At 44.4% G+C, this 13759-nt stretch overlaps 1 protein-coding gene across 3 annotated transcripts in view; it reads left to right on the top strand.

Moving 5' to 3' along the window:
- Window positions 1-13759, top strand: part of ttbk1a (tau tubulin kinase 1a) — a 31894-nt gene that overhangs the window by 551 nt on the left and 17584 nt on the right. Inside the window, exons 2-6 of one of the 3 annotated variants that reach the window (XM_088341279.1) lie at window positions 8904-8944; window positions 10720-10875; window positions 11069-11216; window positions 12778-12851; window positions 12919-13059. In XM_088341279.1, the coding sequence (XP_088197405.1) occupies window positions 8942-8944; window positions 10720-10875; window positions 11069-11216; window positions 12778-12851; window positions 12919-13059 (522 nt within the window). In that variant the 5' untranslated portion in view covers window positions 8904-8941. Of the gene's footprint in view, window positions 1-2238; window positions 2429-8903; window positions 8945-10719; window positions 10876-11068; window positions 11217-12777; window positions 12852-12918; window positions 13060-13759 lie in introns of those variants that run through there. The other 2 variants (XM_088341280.1, XM_088341278.1) reach the window with 2 other exon arrangements.

The following is a 13759-nucleotide window of genomic DNA, read 5'->3' as shown; positions in this document are numbered from 1 at the left end:
AAAAATACGACCTCGGACACAGGGTTACTGTTACTTACGAATTGAATTTGTTCCGCGCGTCGCTTTGTAACCTGAAACATTTGTAAGTCGAGACACCTTTTAAATGTATAGGCGCTAATCCGTTCCAAGCCCTGCAAATGTATAATATATTTTTAAAATAAATCGTAAGAGAGCATCAGGATATGAATGTCAGGAACCAGAACAGGATCAGGACCCAAACGCATAATATAACTCACACAAGCATTTTATTTCACGGGAAATGGGGAGTCATGCACGTTAGACAGCGGTCTGGCATGAAAAGACAGGAAACCAGAGACCGAAGGGATCGATTCCAATTGCCCGAGTTGATATCGGACAGATGGGGTCGATACCGAACAGGACAGGACAGACAGGATTGAAAATGTGAATTTCCCTTTGGGGATGAACAAAGTATCTATCTATCTATCTATCTATCTATCTATCTAATGAAACAGGATATCGAAAATAAACAGGATAGTATAGACGGGAACAAAAACTGGAGAGAATAATAAACAGGACAAAAATAGACGGGAACAAAACTGGAAACCGGTAATAAACAGGACAAAAATAAACAGGAATAGTACCGGACAGGAAATACCTACAGGAAACCAGGACCGAGTCAGAACCCACGTCTAGCGGGGCAGAGGTTCGTTGACGGACTAACAAAGGAAGAATGAGAGAACTGAGCTTAAATAGACGGAAAGCCAATCTGTCAACGAGCCGCAGCTGGCGCCACACGGGCTGGGCCAATTGAGCGCCATGGTAACATGGTAACATGACATTTCCAGGTAGAACTCTGGGAGCACACTGTATTTTTGACTTTTTGTCCTGAATTATCTTTGTAATTTGAGGACATATTTTCCCCTTGGGGTACTTTGTAACTTGAGACGTTTGTATCTGGGGACTTTTGTAAGTAGAGGTATGACTGTGTTACAAGAATACTACAAAAATCCCACTACCCAAAAAGATGTCTGGATAGATGTCTAGATAGATAGATGTCTAGATTGATAGATTTCTAGATAGGTGTCTAGATAGATGGATACATGTCTAGATAGATGTCTAGATGGATACATGTCTAGATAGATGTCTAGATGGATGTCTAGATGGATCGATAGATGTCTAGATAGATGGATGTTTAGATAGATGGATGTCTAGATAGATGTCTAGATTGATAGATTTCTAGATAGATAGATGTCTAGATAGATAGATAGATAGAAAGATGTCTAGGTAGATAGATGTCTAGATAGATGGATGTCTAGATAGACAGATGTCTAGATAGATGGATGTCTAGATTGATAGATGTCTAGATATATAGATGTCTAGATAGATAGATAGAGGTCTAGATTGATAGATGTCTAGATAGATGGATGTCTAGATTGATGTCTAGATTGATAGATGTCTAGATAGATAGATAGATGTCTAGATTGATAGATGTCTAGTAGATAGATGTCTAGATGGATCGATAGATTTCCAGATAGATAGATAGATGGATGTCTAGATAGATGTCTAGATAGATAGATGTCTACATATCTAGATAGATAGATGTCTAGATAGATGTCTAGATATCTATCTAGATAGATAGATAGATGTCTAGATAGATGTCTAGATAGGTAGATACTTTATTCATCCCTGTAGGGAAATTCACACTTCCAGCAGTACTCTTGTGTGAAAAATTATAGTATTAGTGTTCCAGTATTACTGGGATATTGTTTTTATTTTATTATTATTATTAGCATTTTTGTACTACACTATTATTGTAGAAGCATTCTTGTAGTATTTCTGTAGTATTATTGTTGTAGTATTTCTGTAGTTTATTTTTTGTAGTATTTACGTAGTATCACTGTTATAGTACCAAAAAAAGTACAGAAACAGACATTCTACATAAATATAACTGCAGTAGTACTACAGAAATACTACAGAAATGTGTGACTGCAGAAAGTCTACAAAAAAAATAGAACAACAGTGATACTACACAACTACATTTAGAAAGTTGTGCCGGGAATCAAATGGACTGAACCACTTCAAGACGCTGTGTTGTTCCCCAAAATATTTGAGTTTTTCCATCCTATTTAGGCCTATCCTGTCCTTTATTCGTTTTAGCCACGTTTCTGTTCCCGGAAACACAAGTCCGAGGAGCGGTTCGTTTTCCCTTTTATTGTGAAAGAGCGTGCAGGAAGTGGTCGCGGCGCTCGTCCGCTAACTCGACGCTTTTGGCGCTGCGCTGCGCTGCAGTGCGGACAAAACGCCGGTGCGTTCGGTTCGGAGCAGGGTTCTCCCGTCGGAGCGACCCACTCCTCTTCTCCGGATCGGAACCAGGTTCGACGCAAAGCCTGTTCGGGCGACGTGTGCGCGTGGATGCGGCTCCTGGCGCCGATTTCCCGATGAAGAGGCGGAAGAGGAGGAGCGGCGGGTAAGGTCCCGCCCGCTGCGGTACGCGAACGGGGAACCGAAGCGGATCGGGAGAGGTTCAGTTCGGGACCCGGGTGGGGGCGGGCCACCTTTGCTGGTGGACGATGGTCTGCGCGTGCGCAGTGAGGACGCGTGACTGTGCAGTGCGCTTCGAGCAGATTCCATCCATTTATTCTTTGGAGACCCTCAAAAAACCTCAGAGTCTTTTGTAGTATTACTCTATAGCAGGGGTGTCAAACTCATTTGAACTCGGGGGCCACACGATAGAACAAACATTATCTCGTGGGCCTGACTAGTAAATTGGAGAGAAAAGGGGAAAAAAAGAGAAATAAATAAGAGAAAGAGAGGGAGAGAAAAAGACAGAGGCTGGCACAAAGAAAAATGAAAGGAAGAAAGAGAGAAAAGGGAAAGAGAAAGACAGAAAAGAGAAAGAGAACGAGAGAGAGAACATGAGATAAAAAGAGAAATAGTGAGAGGGGGGGAAAGAAAGACAGGTAGAAAGAAACAAATCCAAAGACAAATAGATAAGGACAGAAAAAAAGAGAAGGAGAGAAAGAGAGAAGGGGAAAGCAAGAGAGAGGGAGAGAAAGAGAAAAGGAAAAAAGGAAGAGAGGGCAAAAGAATGTAAAAAGACAAAGAAAGAAAAAGAGGAACAAAGAAAGAGAAAAGGAGAGACAGAGCATGAAAGAGTGAGAAAGAGAGCAAGATGAAAAGGAAAAGGAATAGAGAGAGAGAGTGAGGGAGAGAGAGAGGGAGAGAGAGATAAATAAATACACCTGGCTTTGGCAACATCAAGTGGACATATTTTAACCTGCAGCTTGTTTTTCTCTTGCGCTTCTCTGAGTGTTGTCTCGCGGGCCGGATTCAATCCCTTAGCGGGCCTGATCCGGCCCGCGGGCTGCCTGTTTGACACCACTGCTCTATAGTATTATCTTTAAGTATTAGTATCTCTTGTATTTCCAGGATTAGAATTTTTCTGGAATATCCGTAGTGTTTCTGTATTATTTTAGTGTATTCTGTAGTATTATGGTAGGTTTATGATTTTAGATGAGATCGAACCTCCTGTGTGGAGTTTGCATGTTCTCGCCGTGCCTGTGTAGGTTTCCTCCCACATTCCAAAAACATGCATGTCAGGTTAATTGGCCGGTCCAAATTGTCCTTAGGTGTGAATGAGCAAGTCAATTGTCTGTCCCTGTGATTGGCTGGCAACCAGTTGAGGGTGTCCCCTGCCCACTGCCCGAAGACGGCTGGGAGGGGCTCCAGCACTCCCGTGACCCTACTGAGGATAAGCGGTACAGATAATGAATGAATGAATTAATGTTCTATTTATCGGTAGAATTTATGTTGTGTACCTGTAGTATATCCAGGGTACAGTCGTTTTATTTTTGTAGTATTTCTGCATATTTATTCATAAATGAAAAAATGGGATCGATGTCCAAACCTGGGCCCGTGGTCCAAATTGTGAACCCTTATGCGAACCCCTGGGGACTCTAACGATGTAAAAGACGGTATGAGATGTAGTGGTTACACAAATAATGAAGTATCCAGGGCGTCCCCAAATCTACTATTGCCTAAGGCACAGGTGTCAAGCAGGCGGCCCGTGGGCCAGATCAGGCCCGCTAAGGGATTGAATCTGGCCCGCCAGACAACACCCAGAGAAGCGCAAGAGAAAAACAAGCTGCAGGTTGAAATATATCCACTTGATGTTGCCAAAGCCAGGTGCTGCTCACAAAGACACTGTACTTGTATTTCTCTCGCTCTCTCTCTCTCTCTCTTTCTCTCTCTTTCTCTCTCTTTCTTTTCCACCTCTTTTCTCCCACTGTGTCTCTGTCTGTTTTACTCTCTGCGTCTTTTAACCTCCTTTGCTCTAACTTCCTTTTTCCTTTTCTCTCTTTTCTCTTTCTCTCTTCCTACCCTTCTCGCTTTCTTTTCTCTTTTCTCTCCTTCAGTCTTTCTATTTCTTTTTGGATTTCTTTCTTCCTCTCCCTTTCTTTTCCCCCTCTCTCACGACTTTTTATCTTTTGTTTCTCACGCTCTCTCCCTTTCTCTCTTTTTCTTTCTTTGTCCCACTCTCTCTCCTTTTCCCTCCCTCTTTCTCTTATTTCTTTATCTCTTTTTCTTTCTCTTTGATCTACTAGTCCTGCCCCCGACAGAATGTTTGTTGTATCGTGTAACCCCCGAGTTAAAATGAGTTTGACACCCCTGGCCTAAGGCCCCGTGAAGGAGGCTGGGTGTCATGGGCGTCCCCAGACCGTCTTTGGGGGTCCTAAAGCAAAGAAGGACAGTTCCTATGGATCAGTGGTTAGCACATTTGCCTGACATGCAAAAGGTACCCGGTTCGAGACGGGGTGGAAACATGTTGGTCCGGAGAGGGATGAGCGCCACCAAGCTTGCCCAAGACACACCACAAGAAATGGTGCCCTGCCACCCGTCTGCAACCAACCACAGGATTAAAAATGACGAAAAACAGGGAAAACATTTAATGGTTTCAAAACAAGGTGCGAGCAGAGTTCTTTTGTAAAAATGTCACCAAATACTACAAACCAGGATACCAACGTATTTACTTTCAGTTCAGACCGCGCTGGGCAAGGAGAAAAACCCTTTATTTAACTCCGCCCATTCCTACTGCTCACCCAGTCAAACCGCTCTAGGTGTTTTGCTAGGGCTTTTGGGTACAAAGTTTATACGGTGGATTTTCATTATGAGTGTCTTAATAATGAACATATTTTTAAAGTACAACAAAAATATGAACGACGCAGCGTCAGAAATACTCCGCTGCCTTGAAATGGTTCAGTCCATTTGATTCTTAGCACTGCACATTTTTGTGGTATTTCTGTATTTTTGTATCATGAATGTAGTTGTATTCTTGTAGTATTTATGTTGTAATCATGATGAAGCAGTATTTTTGTATAGTATAGTATTACCGTAGTGTTTTTTGGGGGTATTTCTGTAGATTTATTTTTGAAGTATTTCCATACTGACATCGTTGTTGTGTTTTTGGGGGATTTAATATTACTTTTAATATTACTTTTGTCACAACAAACCATCAGGGAAGACCCAATTGCGTAACGTTTCCTCACAATTTTATTGAAGGAAAGTGTCACGGACCAGGAACGGAAACAGGACCCAATTGCGTTCATTTTACTCAGCTTTATTTAGAAGGAGGAAAGGGTTTGCACCCACGATCCAGTGATCGTCGGTCACGGGTAGCAGATCGCCGGGAAGGCAATGTCGAGAGCGAGAAAAAACAGGTCAATGGCCGGGACAGAGGAGCAAAAACGTAGACGGGTTCAGAAAAGAGGTCGGCAATGGGAATCAGACAGAAAACAGGGCAGTATAGAGTCAGGAGTCAAAAGGGCTTGCCTTGCGTGTAGCGAAGGTTCGCAGGCGATCCGACAAGGACAGGAAGGAGGGGGTTTATAAAAGAGGAAGCAGCCGATCAGCGTCCGCGGCTGTTGGCGCCAACGGAGCAACCTCAGGTGCCCCGCATCAGTAATCATGACAGAAAGAGGATCCAGTGTTCGCTGGAGGCGGGAAGCAAATCGCTCTCGTACTCGGATTGTGATCCGAACACGGAAGTGGATCTTCCGTAGCGAGCGATGGCGGTGTCAGGGACGGAAAAACGGGTGGGTAGCCGGGACTTGAAGAGCAAGACGGGGTCGGAAAAGAGTCGTAAGCCAGAACGGGAGAGTAAACGTCGTCGGGGACAAAAGGGTTCGTAAGCCGGGACGGGAGAGCAGACGTGGTCGGGATCAAAACAGGTCGTAGCCGGAGACAAACGGGAGCAAAAACGGGACAGGCGGGAGTCAGTGTCGAAAAATGCTTACAACAAACTCGATTCCAATGCTGGGTTTTACGAAGCGAATCAGCAAAAATTGTGTTGTTTTTTAAGCTAACTATCAAGCTAGTTTTTAGCTCTGAATAAGCTATCTAGCTAGATTTTTACATGTTCTTCATGCTATCTAGCTAACATTTGATCATTTCTGCTCGTTATCCAGCTCAACGTTGGCCTCCTTTTTAGCTTGCTGTCTAGTTGTTTTTTTAGCTTTCTATCCAATTATTTAGATGGCCTTTTGCTCTTTTTATTTTTTACCTGTTTACCTTTCTAGCTAACTATCAAGCTACCCTTTTAGCGATTTAGGCAGCCATCTAGCTAATTAGCTATTTGAAAAATCCATATCAAGGTCGGTGCCCTTAGCACTAATTAATGACAACAAGCAGCTCTTGGCTTCAAAATAGTTGGAGAGAAGTGTTTTAAAGGGTTCAGGACAGTTGGACACACCTGTGTCCAGTTCGAACCCTGGTTGGGGCTCTCTGAAAGTAGGAAGTATATCAGACTTTTTAATGTAAAATGTATAAAAAAGTACAAAAATATCCTTTAAAATGAGGACAACAGGAGGGTGAGAGAAGCATATGGTAATATTTTGAAATATTCTGGAAACGGATTGTGTTTCGCGCATGAAAATCGAGTGCACGATGAATATAGCTTCCATGCTAATATTGTTAATGGAACGCAATCAATGACAACCTCTGACTTGTTTTTCCACCTTCCGCCATTTTGATAGCTACGCTAGTCCAGCTAGATCAAGATCAAGTTACGTGCTCCATCCAGGCCGAGCACCAAGATGGGTCTCGACAGACCGTAGGCTACGCAGAAAACAAATGCTACATTTGCCTCTCTTGAATTATTGATCGTATCCTGCCAGTGCTAATTGCGCTTGCTAGCCTTGGACGACTTAAAATAACTTGATCTGAAACATAGCCAGACGAGCTAACACACGTAACATTGACGAATAGCTTTTGCTACTTCCTCTGCTCACTGATAGCATAGCTTCCATGCTAGCATTGTAAGGGTTAGGGTTTTTCTGCCTTTCGCCAATTTAACAGATAAGCTAGTCCAGCTAGCATGGCTAATATCAAGTTACGTACCTCGTCCCGACCAAATCCTATGCGAAGGGTGGACGCGTCTGACCGTTTAGTTAGCATTTCTAAGCACAAGAGCTAATTGAGCTAACACTACTTCTGCTCGCTGGTAGCATAGCATTCATGCTAGCATTGTCAATGAAACACAATCAAGAATGAATATTGAATTGTTTTTCCTTTTTCTGTTTAACGACCAAGCTAATACAGCTAGCATGGCTAAGATCAAGTGACTGGACCAAGTTCTCTTTGAAGGGGTGGACTCGTCAGACCGCGCGCGGTTTTGTTTGACGAAATGTCCTCATTGTGTCAGTTGTAAGAAGCAAAACCCCGATTGAGCCGTCATGTAGAAGAAGACAGGCACTGCCGCTTATTTTTCTTAGTTTAGCCTTGCCTTGCTAGCACGTTGCCGCCGCTCTGAGCTGCCGCATCCGATCACTTGCGACCAGTCAACTTTCAAAGTCGTTTTAGGAGAACCAAACAAAAAGCTACGAGAAAACCTGCAGGTCCAAAAGCCAGCAGTACAACACAAAACATACCTCCTACGAGCAGAGGGCCCCAACTGGGGCTTGAACTGGGCACAGGTGTGTGGTGTTTTAAAAGGACATTGTCATTTTTCACTACTTCTGTTTTTGTCACCCTGGTTTAGTGTCATTTCATTCCACAACCGTAACGCTGGGTTTGTTTGTTTGGGATTTCCTTTGTTACTTTGTTCCTTGCATTTTCCAGTTCCAAGTTTGTTTACTTTTTTGTTTCCGGTTTCTTGTTCGTTGGGTATTCTGTTATTTTCTTTGTGGCCACTTGTTGTTTGATACTTTGGTCCTAATTTTGTAGAAAAATACCGTCCTTGTTTTGAGTAGCCCTCCCTTCAGTTCCTGCCTCCCCCACATGGGTCCATCTACTACTAAAACGTAACACAAAACGCTACGGGATAACCTACGGGTCAAAAAACTTCCGAAAATCAAAAATCCACAGGAATAAAAACTCACGTGTTGAAAAGCTACGAGTAGAAAACAAAACTGACTTTATCAAAGTAAGGTGCCCAACGCTGCACCACATGAATAGGAAAATGCAGCTAGTGTCTTCAGGCAAAGGTTAACCAGCTCGAGTGAGCGAGGACAATACTTCACTAACGCCAATGTTTAACTTTGTAACAAATGAATAATACAGAAAATATATTTCTAATCGTCTTGAAAGTATTCTACTCAACAGTTTAATTGTTAAAATCCTATATTTGAGGTCTGAGGTTGAGGCTCATGACTTAGCTAAGCGGCTATGAAAGTGTGACACCGGACCTTAGCTGCTTGAACGAGAGCTAACTAGGCTAACATCATTAACGGTGTTGCAAATAGGCAACATGCTAAATGTATGCTACCGGATTTTAGCATGTTTAGCTAAGTCATAAATAGCAAAGCTAATTGCCCAGTTTGGCTCACTAGCGTAGTTCGATGCGACGGTCGCGTGCAACCTAACGAGACGCGAGACTAGGAGCGCTAACCCGAGACGGCGCCGGAGGTCAGGCCTCATTAACCGCCTGCCGTCTGTTTGGCTCGTAGGCCGGCCGAGGATTCGTGGTGAGCGGGACATCGGAACGATGGTGAGCTAGGAATGCCGAAAAAATTGACGCTAGGTGGCTAGCCGGCTTTGTTCTGGCACGGCTACTGCTCCCCCCGTTGGCCAACGTGGGAAGGGTCTCCACCACAGAGTTCGCCACTTACTTCTTTCACTGTCAGCAAGTTGAATCAAAGCACACATTCTCTCCAAAATCTGAGTTGAACTTCCGTAATGATGCTAAGCTAACTCCTGAGTAGCTTAAGTGGTACCTTTGAACTCTGTGGTCCGCCCCCCTGCCGCGATTGGTCGTCGGGCGGGACGGATCGCCCCAACCCCTCTGCCCCGCCCACTGCTGTGTTCAGAGCCGCTGCGATTGGATGCCCGCTCTGCATGCGCCCGCATAGCGGGGGCTTTCCCGCCAGCCAGCCCGCCCGCCCGTGTTGCGTTCAATTCTGCGTGGAATTGAAAGCCAGAGTTTGTAGCGCCCCCGTCTGAGTAGCGAGCATCGGCGCGGTCCAACTGTGCACGCATGCCATTGGCCGACTGAGGATTTGCATAATTGTAGTGAGGGTGAATTGATGGATGGATGGATGGATGGATGGGGGATAAATGGACGGATGGAAGTTATTTTGAGCTCTGTCTCCCCCCAAAACAAAAAAAAATGGATGGATGATGGATGGATGGATTGATGATGAATGGATGGATGGATGGATGGGTGGATGGATGGACGGATGAATGGATGGATGGGGAATAAATGGACGGATAGAAGTTATTTTGAGCTCTGTTTCCACCAAAACAAAAACAAATGGATGGATAATGGATGGACGGATTGATGATGGATGGATGGATGGATGGATGAATGGATGGATGGGGAATAAATGGACGGATAGAAGTTATTTTGAGCTCTGTTTCCACCAAAACAAAAACAAATGGATGGATGATGGATGGACGGATTGATGATGGATGGATGGATGGATGGATGGATAAAATTTATTTTGAGCTCTGTCTCCCCCAAAACAAAAACAAATGGATGGATGATGGATGGACGGATTGATGATTGATGGATGGATGGATGGATGGATGGATGGGGGATAAATGGACGGATAGAAGTTATTTTGAGCTCTGTTTCCACCAAAACAAAAACAAATGGATGGATGATGGATGGACGGATTGATGATTGATGATGGATAGATGGATGGATGGGGGATAAATGGACGGATGGAAATTATTCTGAGCTCTGTCCCCCCAAAAACAAAAACAAATGGATGGATGGACAGATTGATGGATGGATGGATGGATGGGGGATAAATGGACGGATGGAAGTTATTTTGAGCTCTGTCTCCCCCCAAAACAAAAACAAATGGATGGATGATGGATGGACGGATGGATGATGAATGGATGGATGGATAGAAGTGATTTCCAGTTTTGTTTCTCCTGGACACAAAAACTGGAAGGATGGAGAGATGAAGAGATAGAGAGGACGGATGGAAGTCATTTTGAGATCTCGTTCTTTTTTCAAAACAAAAAAAAAAATGGATCAATGGGTGGATATAGAGAAGAAGACATATAGAAATTGAGAGCCGGCTGGATGAATGGAAGTCATTTTGAGATCTAATTCCCCCTGAAACAAAAACAATGGAGATAGACCGACAGATAGTTGGACGGACGGATGGACGGATAGCTGTAACTAAGAAACAAAGGATCTGTTCTTACGCTCGTCTCGAGGGGGCGTGGCCTGTTCGGCGATGGAGCAGGCCACGCCCTCGCCCAGCGAGCGCTAACGCTAACGCTAGCCCTTCACCTCTGCTCCTTTTTCAGATCAATGGCTCTTTCAAGCTGGGCTGCGTCGCGCAGGGTTGGCCCATGCAGTGCTTAGGCCCCGCCCACCCGCCGGACAACAACATGAACGGCACGCACGCCGAGCAGGCGGACATCTTGCCGCCCAACTGCATGGTCAAGGACCGTTGGAAAGTGGTACGATAGCTCGACTTGCTCCATGAAACGTGGTCCTGTGCGCTGGGAAAGGATCCCATTTTTTGTGCCTGTGCGGTCTAGCGACAGGATTTACTCTTACCGAAGATTATATTTTTTCTCAATTGGCTTCAGTAAGGTTGAAAAACAGCGCCACCTGGTCATGTAAGCATATCTTACCTGTTTTGCGGTGCAGCTGAAGAAGATCGGCGGTGGCGGTTTTGGCGAGATCTACGAGGCTCTGGACCTGCTGACCCGGGAGAACGTGGCCCTCAAGGTGGAGTCGGCCCAGCAGCCCAAACAGGTCCTCAAGATGGAGGTGGCCGTCCTGAAAAAACTACAGGGTGAGGGACTCTGCAAAATATAGCACGCTCAAAACCAGGAAAGGAGACAGGAATGCATTTTGCAAGGAGGACAGAGAGATGAGAAAGTCCAACCAGTTCTAAAGGTCTTCCCCAAGATGTTCACTATTCAGCTCCAAAAACCAATTGTCAGGTTTATAGTTTAACAGACGCTTAAAATAAGGAGAGAAGAAGTCAATGGGTTTTAAACTTGCAAGGAGAACAGGAAAGGACTGGGCAAAAATTCCAAACCGTTCTTTAAGTCCTAATCAAGCTGTAGAAAATCTGGCTCGAAGGACCAATTGTTGAATTCATAGTCGAACAGACACCTCAAAGATAAAATAGAAGGAATCCATTTAATTGGAGTTTGCAAAGAGATCAGGAGAGGACTGGGCAAAAATTCCAACCTGTTCTTTAGGTCCTAACCAAGATGTACAAAATCTGGCCCGAAGGACCAATTGTTGAATTCATAGTTTAACAGACACTCCAAAGACAAAATAGAAGGAATCCATATAATTTGAGTTTAAAAGGAGAACAGGAGAGGACAGGGCAAAAATTCCAACCGGGTCTATAAGTCCTAACCAACATGTACTATATCCGGCCCGAATGACCAATTGTTGTACTCATAGTTCAAAATAAGGAGAGAAGTCATCAATGGGTTTTAAACTTGCAAGGAGAACAGGAAAGGACTGTGCAAAAATTCCAATCTGTTCTTTTGGTCCTAGCCAAGATGCACTAACTGGCCCGAAGGACCAATTGTTGATTTCACAGTTTAAAAGATGCTCAAAATTAAGAGAGAAAAAGTCAATACGTTTTGAACTTGCAAGGAGAGCAGGAGAGGACTGGGCAAATATTCCAACTTGTTCTTTAGGTCCTAACCAAGATGTACTATATCTGGCCCGAAAGACCAATTGTTGAATTCATAGTTTAACAGACACTCCAAAGATAAAACAGAAGGAATCCATTTAATTGGAGTTTGCAAGGAGAACAGAAGAGGACTGGGCAAACATTCAAACCTGTTCTATAGGTCCTAACCAACATGTACTATATCTAGTCCGAAGGACCAATTGTTGATTTCATAGTTTAAAAGAGGCTCACAATAAGGAGAGAAGAAGTCAATGGGTTTTGAACTTGCAAGGAGAACAGGAGAGGACTCCACAAAAAACCCTCAAGATGTATACAATCTTTTTTTAGGGAAAGTTTAACTAGACCACAGGTGTCAAACTCAAGGTCTGCAGGCCAAACGCAGCCCGTCACACCATTTTGTTATTTCTCCCTCTCGTTCTCTCTCTGTCTCTAGCTCTTTCTCAATCCTTCCTTCTTTTATACTTTCTCCTTCTTTCTGCGTTTCTTTCTCTTATCTTTTATCTCTTTTCTCTCTCTCTTTTTCTTTCTCTATTTCTTTCTCTCTATTTCAAATCTATTCCCCGGTGAGAACGTTTCCATTTGATTTGTTACCGTGTGGCCCCCGAGCTCAAACGAGTTCGAACGCCCCGTTCGGGGAGTGTCCTTCAAAATAAAAGCATCCAATAGTGAAAAGGAAGTACGTTTGTGTGGGTTTCAGGTAAGAACCACGTTTGCAAGTTTATCGGCTGCGGGCGAAACGACAAATTCAACTACGTGGTGATGCAGCTTCAGGTGAGATGCAGGTGTGGGCGGGCTAGCGTGAGGGCGGGGTCCCTGACTCCGCCCCCTTTGCCTCCAGGGCCGTAACCTGGCGGACCTGCGCCGCAGTCAGCCTCGAGGGACCTTCACCATGAGCACTACGCTGCGATTGGGCAAGCAGATCTTGGAATCCATCGAGGCCATCCATTCCGTCGGATTCCTGCATCGGGACATTAAACCCGTAAGATGGCTAACGATCTGACATGCTAATGCTAACTATTTGACATGCTAATGCTAAGATATCGTAGCTACATGGAACCGGTAAGCTAGTTCACTATCGGAGCCATCGAGGCCTTCCATTGGTCGGATTCCTGGATCGGGAGATTAAACCCGTAAAATGGCTAGTTGTTTATCGGGCTAATGCTAAGATAGCCTAGCGACATCAAACCAGTAAGTTATCTCACTATCAGAGCCATCGTTCTGTCAGATTCCTGCATCAGGACATTAAACCTGTAAGCTGGCTAACGATCTGACATGCTAATGCTAACTATTTGACAAGCTAATGCTAAGATAGCGTAGCGACATCGAACTGGTAAGCTAGCTCACTATCTGGGCCATCGAGGCCATCCATTCGGTCGGATTCCTGCATCGGGACATTAAACCCGTAAGATGGCTAACGATCTGACATGCTAATGCTAACTATTTGACATGCTAATGCTAAGATAGCATAGCGACATCGAACCGGTAAGCTAGCTCCCTATTGGGGCCATTGAGGCCGTCCGTTCGGTCAGATCCCTGCATCAGGACATTAAACCCGTAAGATGGCTAGTTGTTCATCGTGCTAATGCTGAGATAGCGTAGCGACATTGAACCGGTAAGCTAGCTCATTATCTGAGCCCATCGAGGCCATCCATTCGGTCGGATTCCTGCATTGGGACATT

This window comes from Urocampus carinirostris, chromosome 8 (genome assembly GCF_059441175.1).
Source record: "Urocampus carinirostris isolate Australia breed hairy pipefish chromosome 8, RoL_Ucar_1.0, whole genome shotgun sequence".
Classification (NCBI taxonomy): domain Eukaryota; kingdom Metazoa; phylum Chordata; class Actinopteri; order Syngnathiformes; family Syngnathidae; genus Urocampus; species Urocampus carinirostris.
This window is presented reverse-complemented; position numbering and strand designations above follow the sequence as displayed.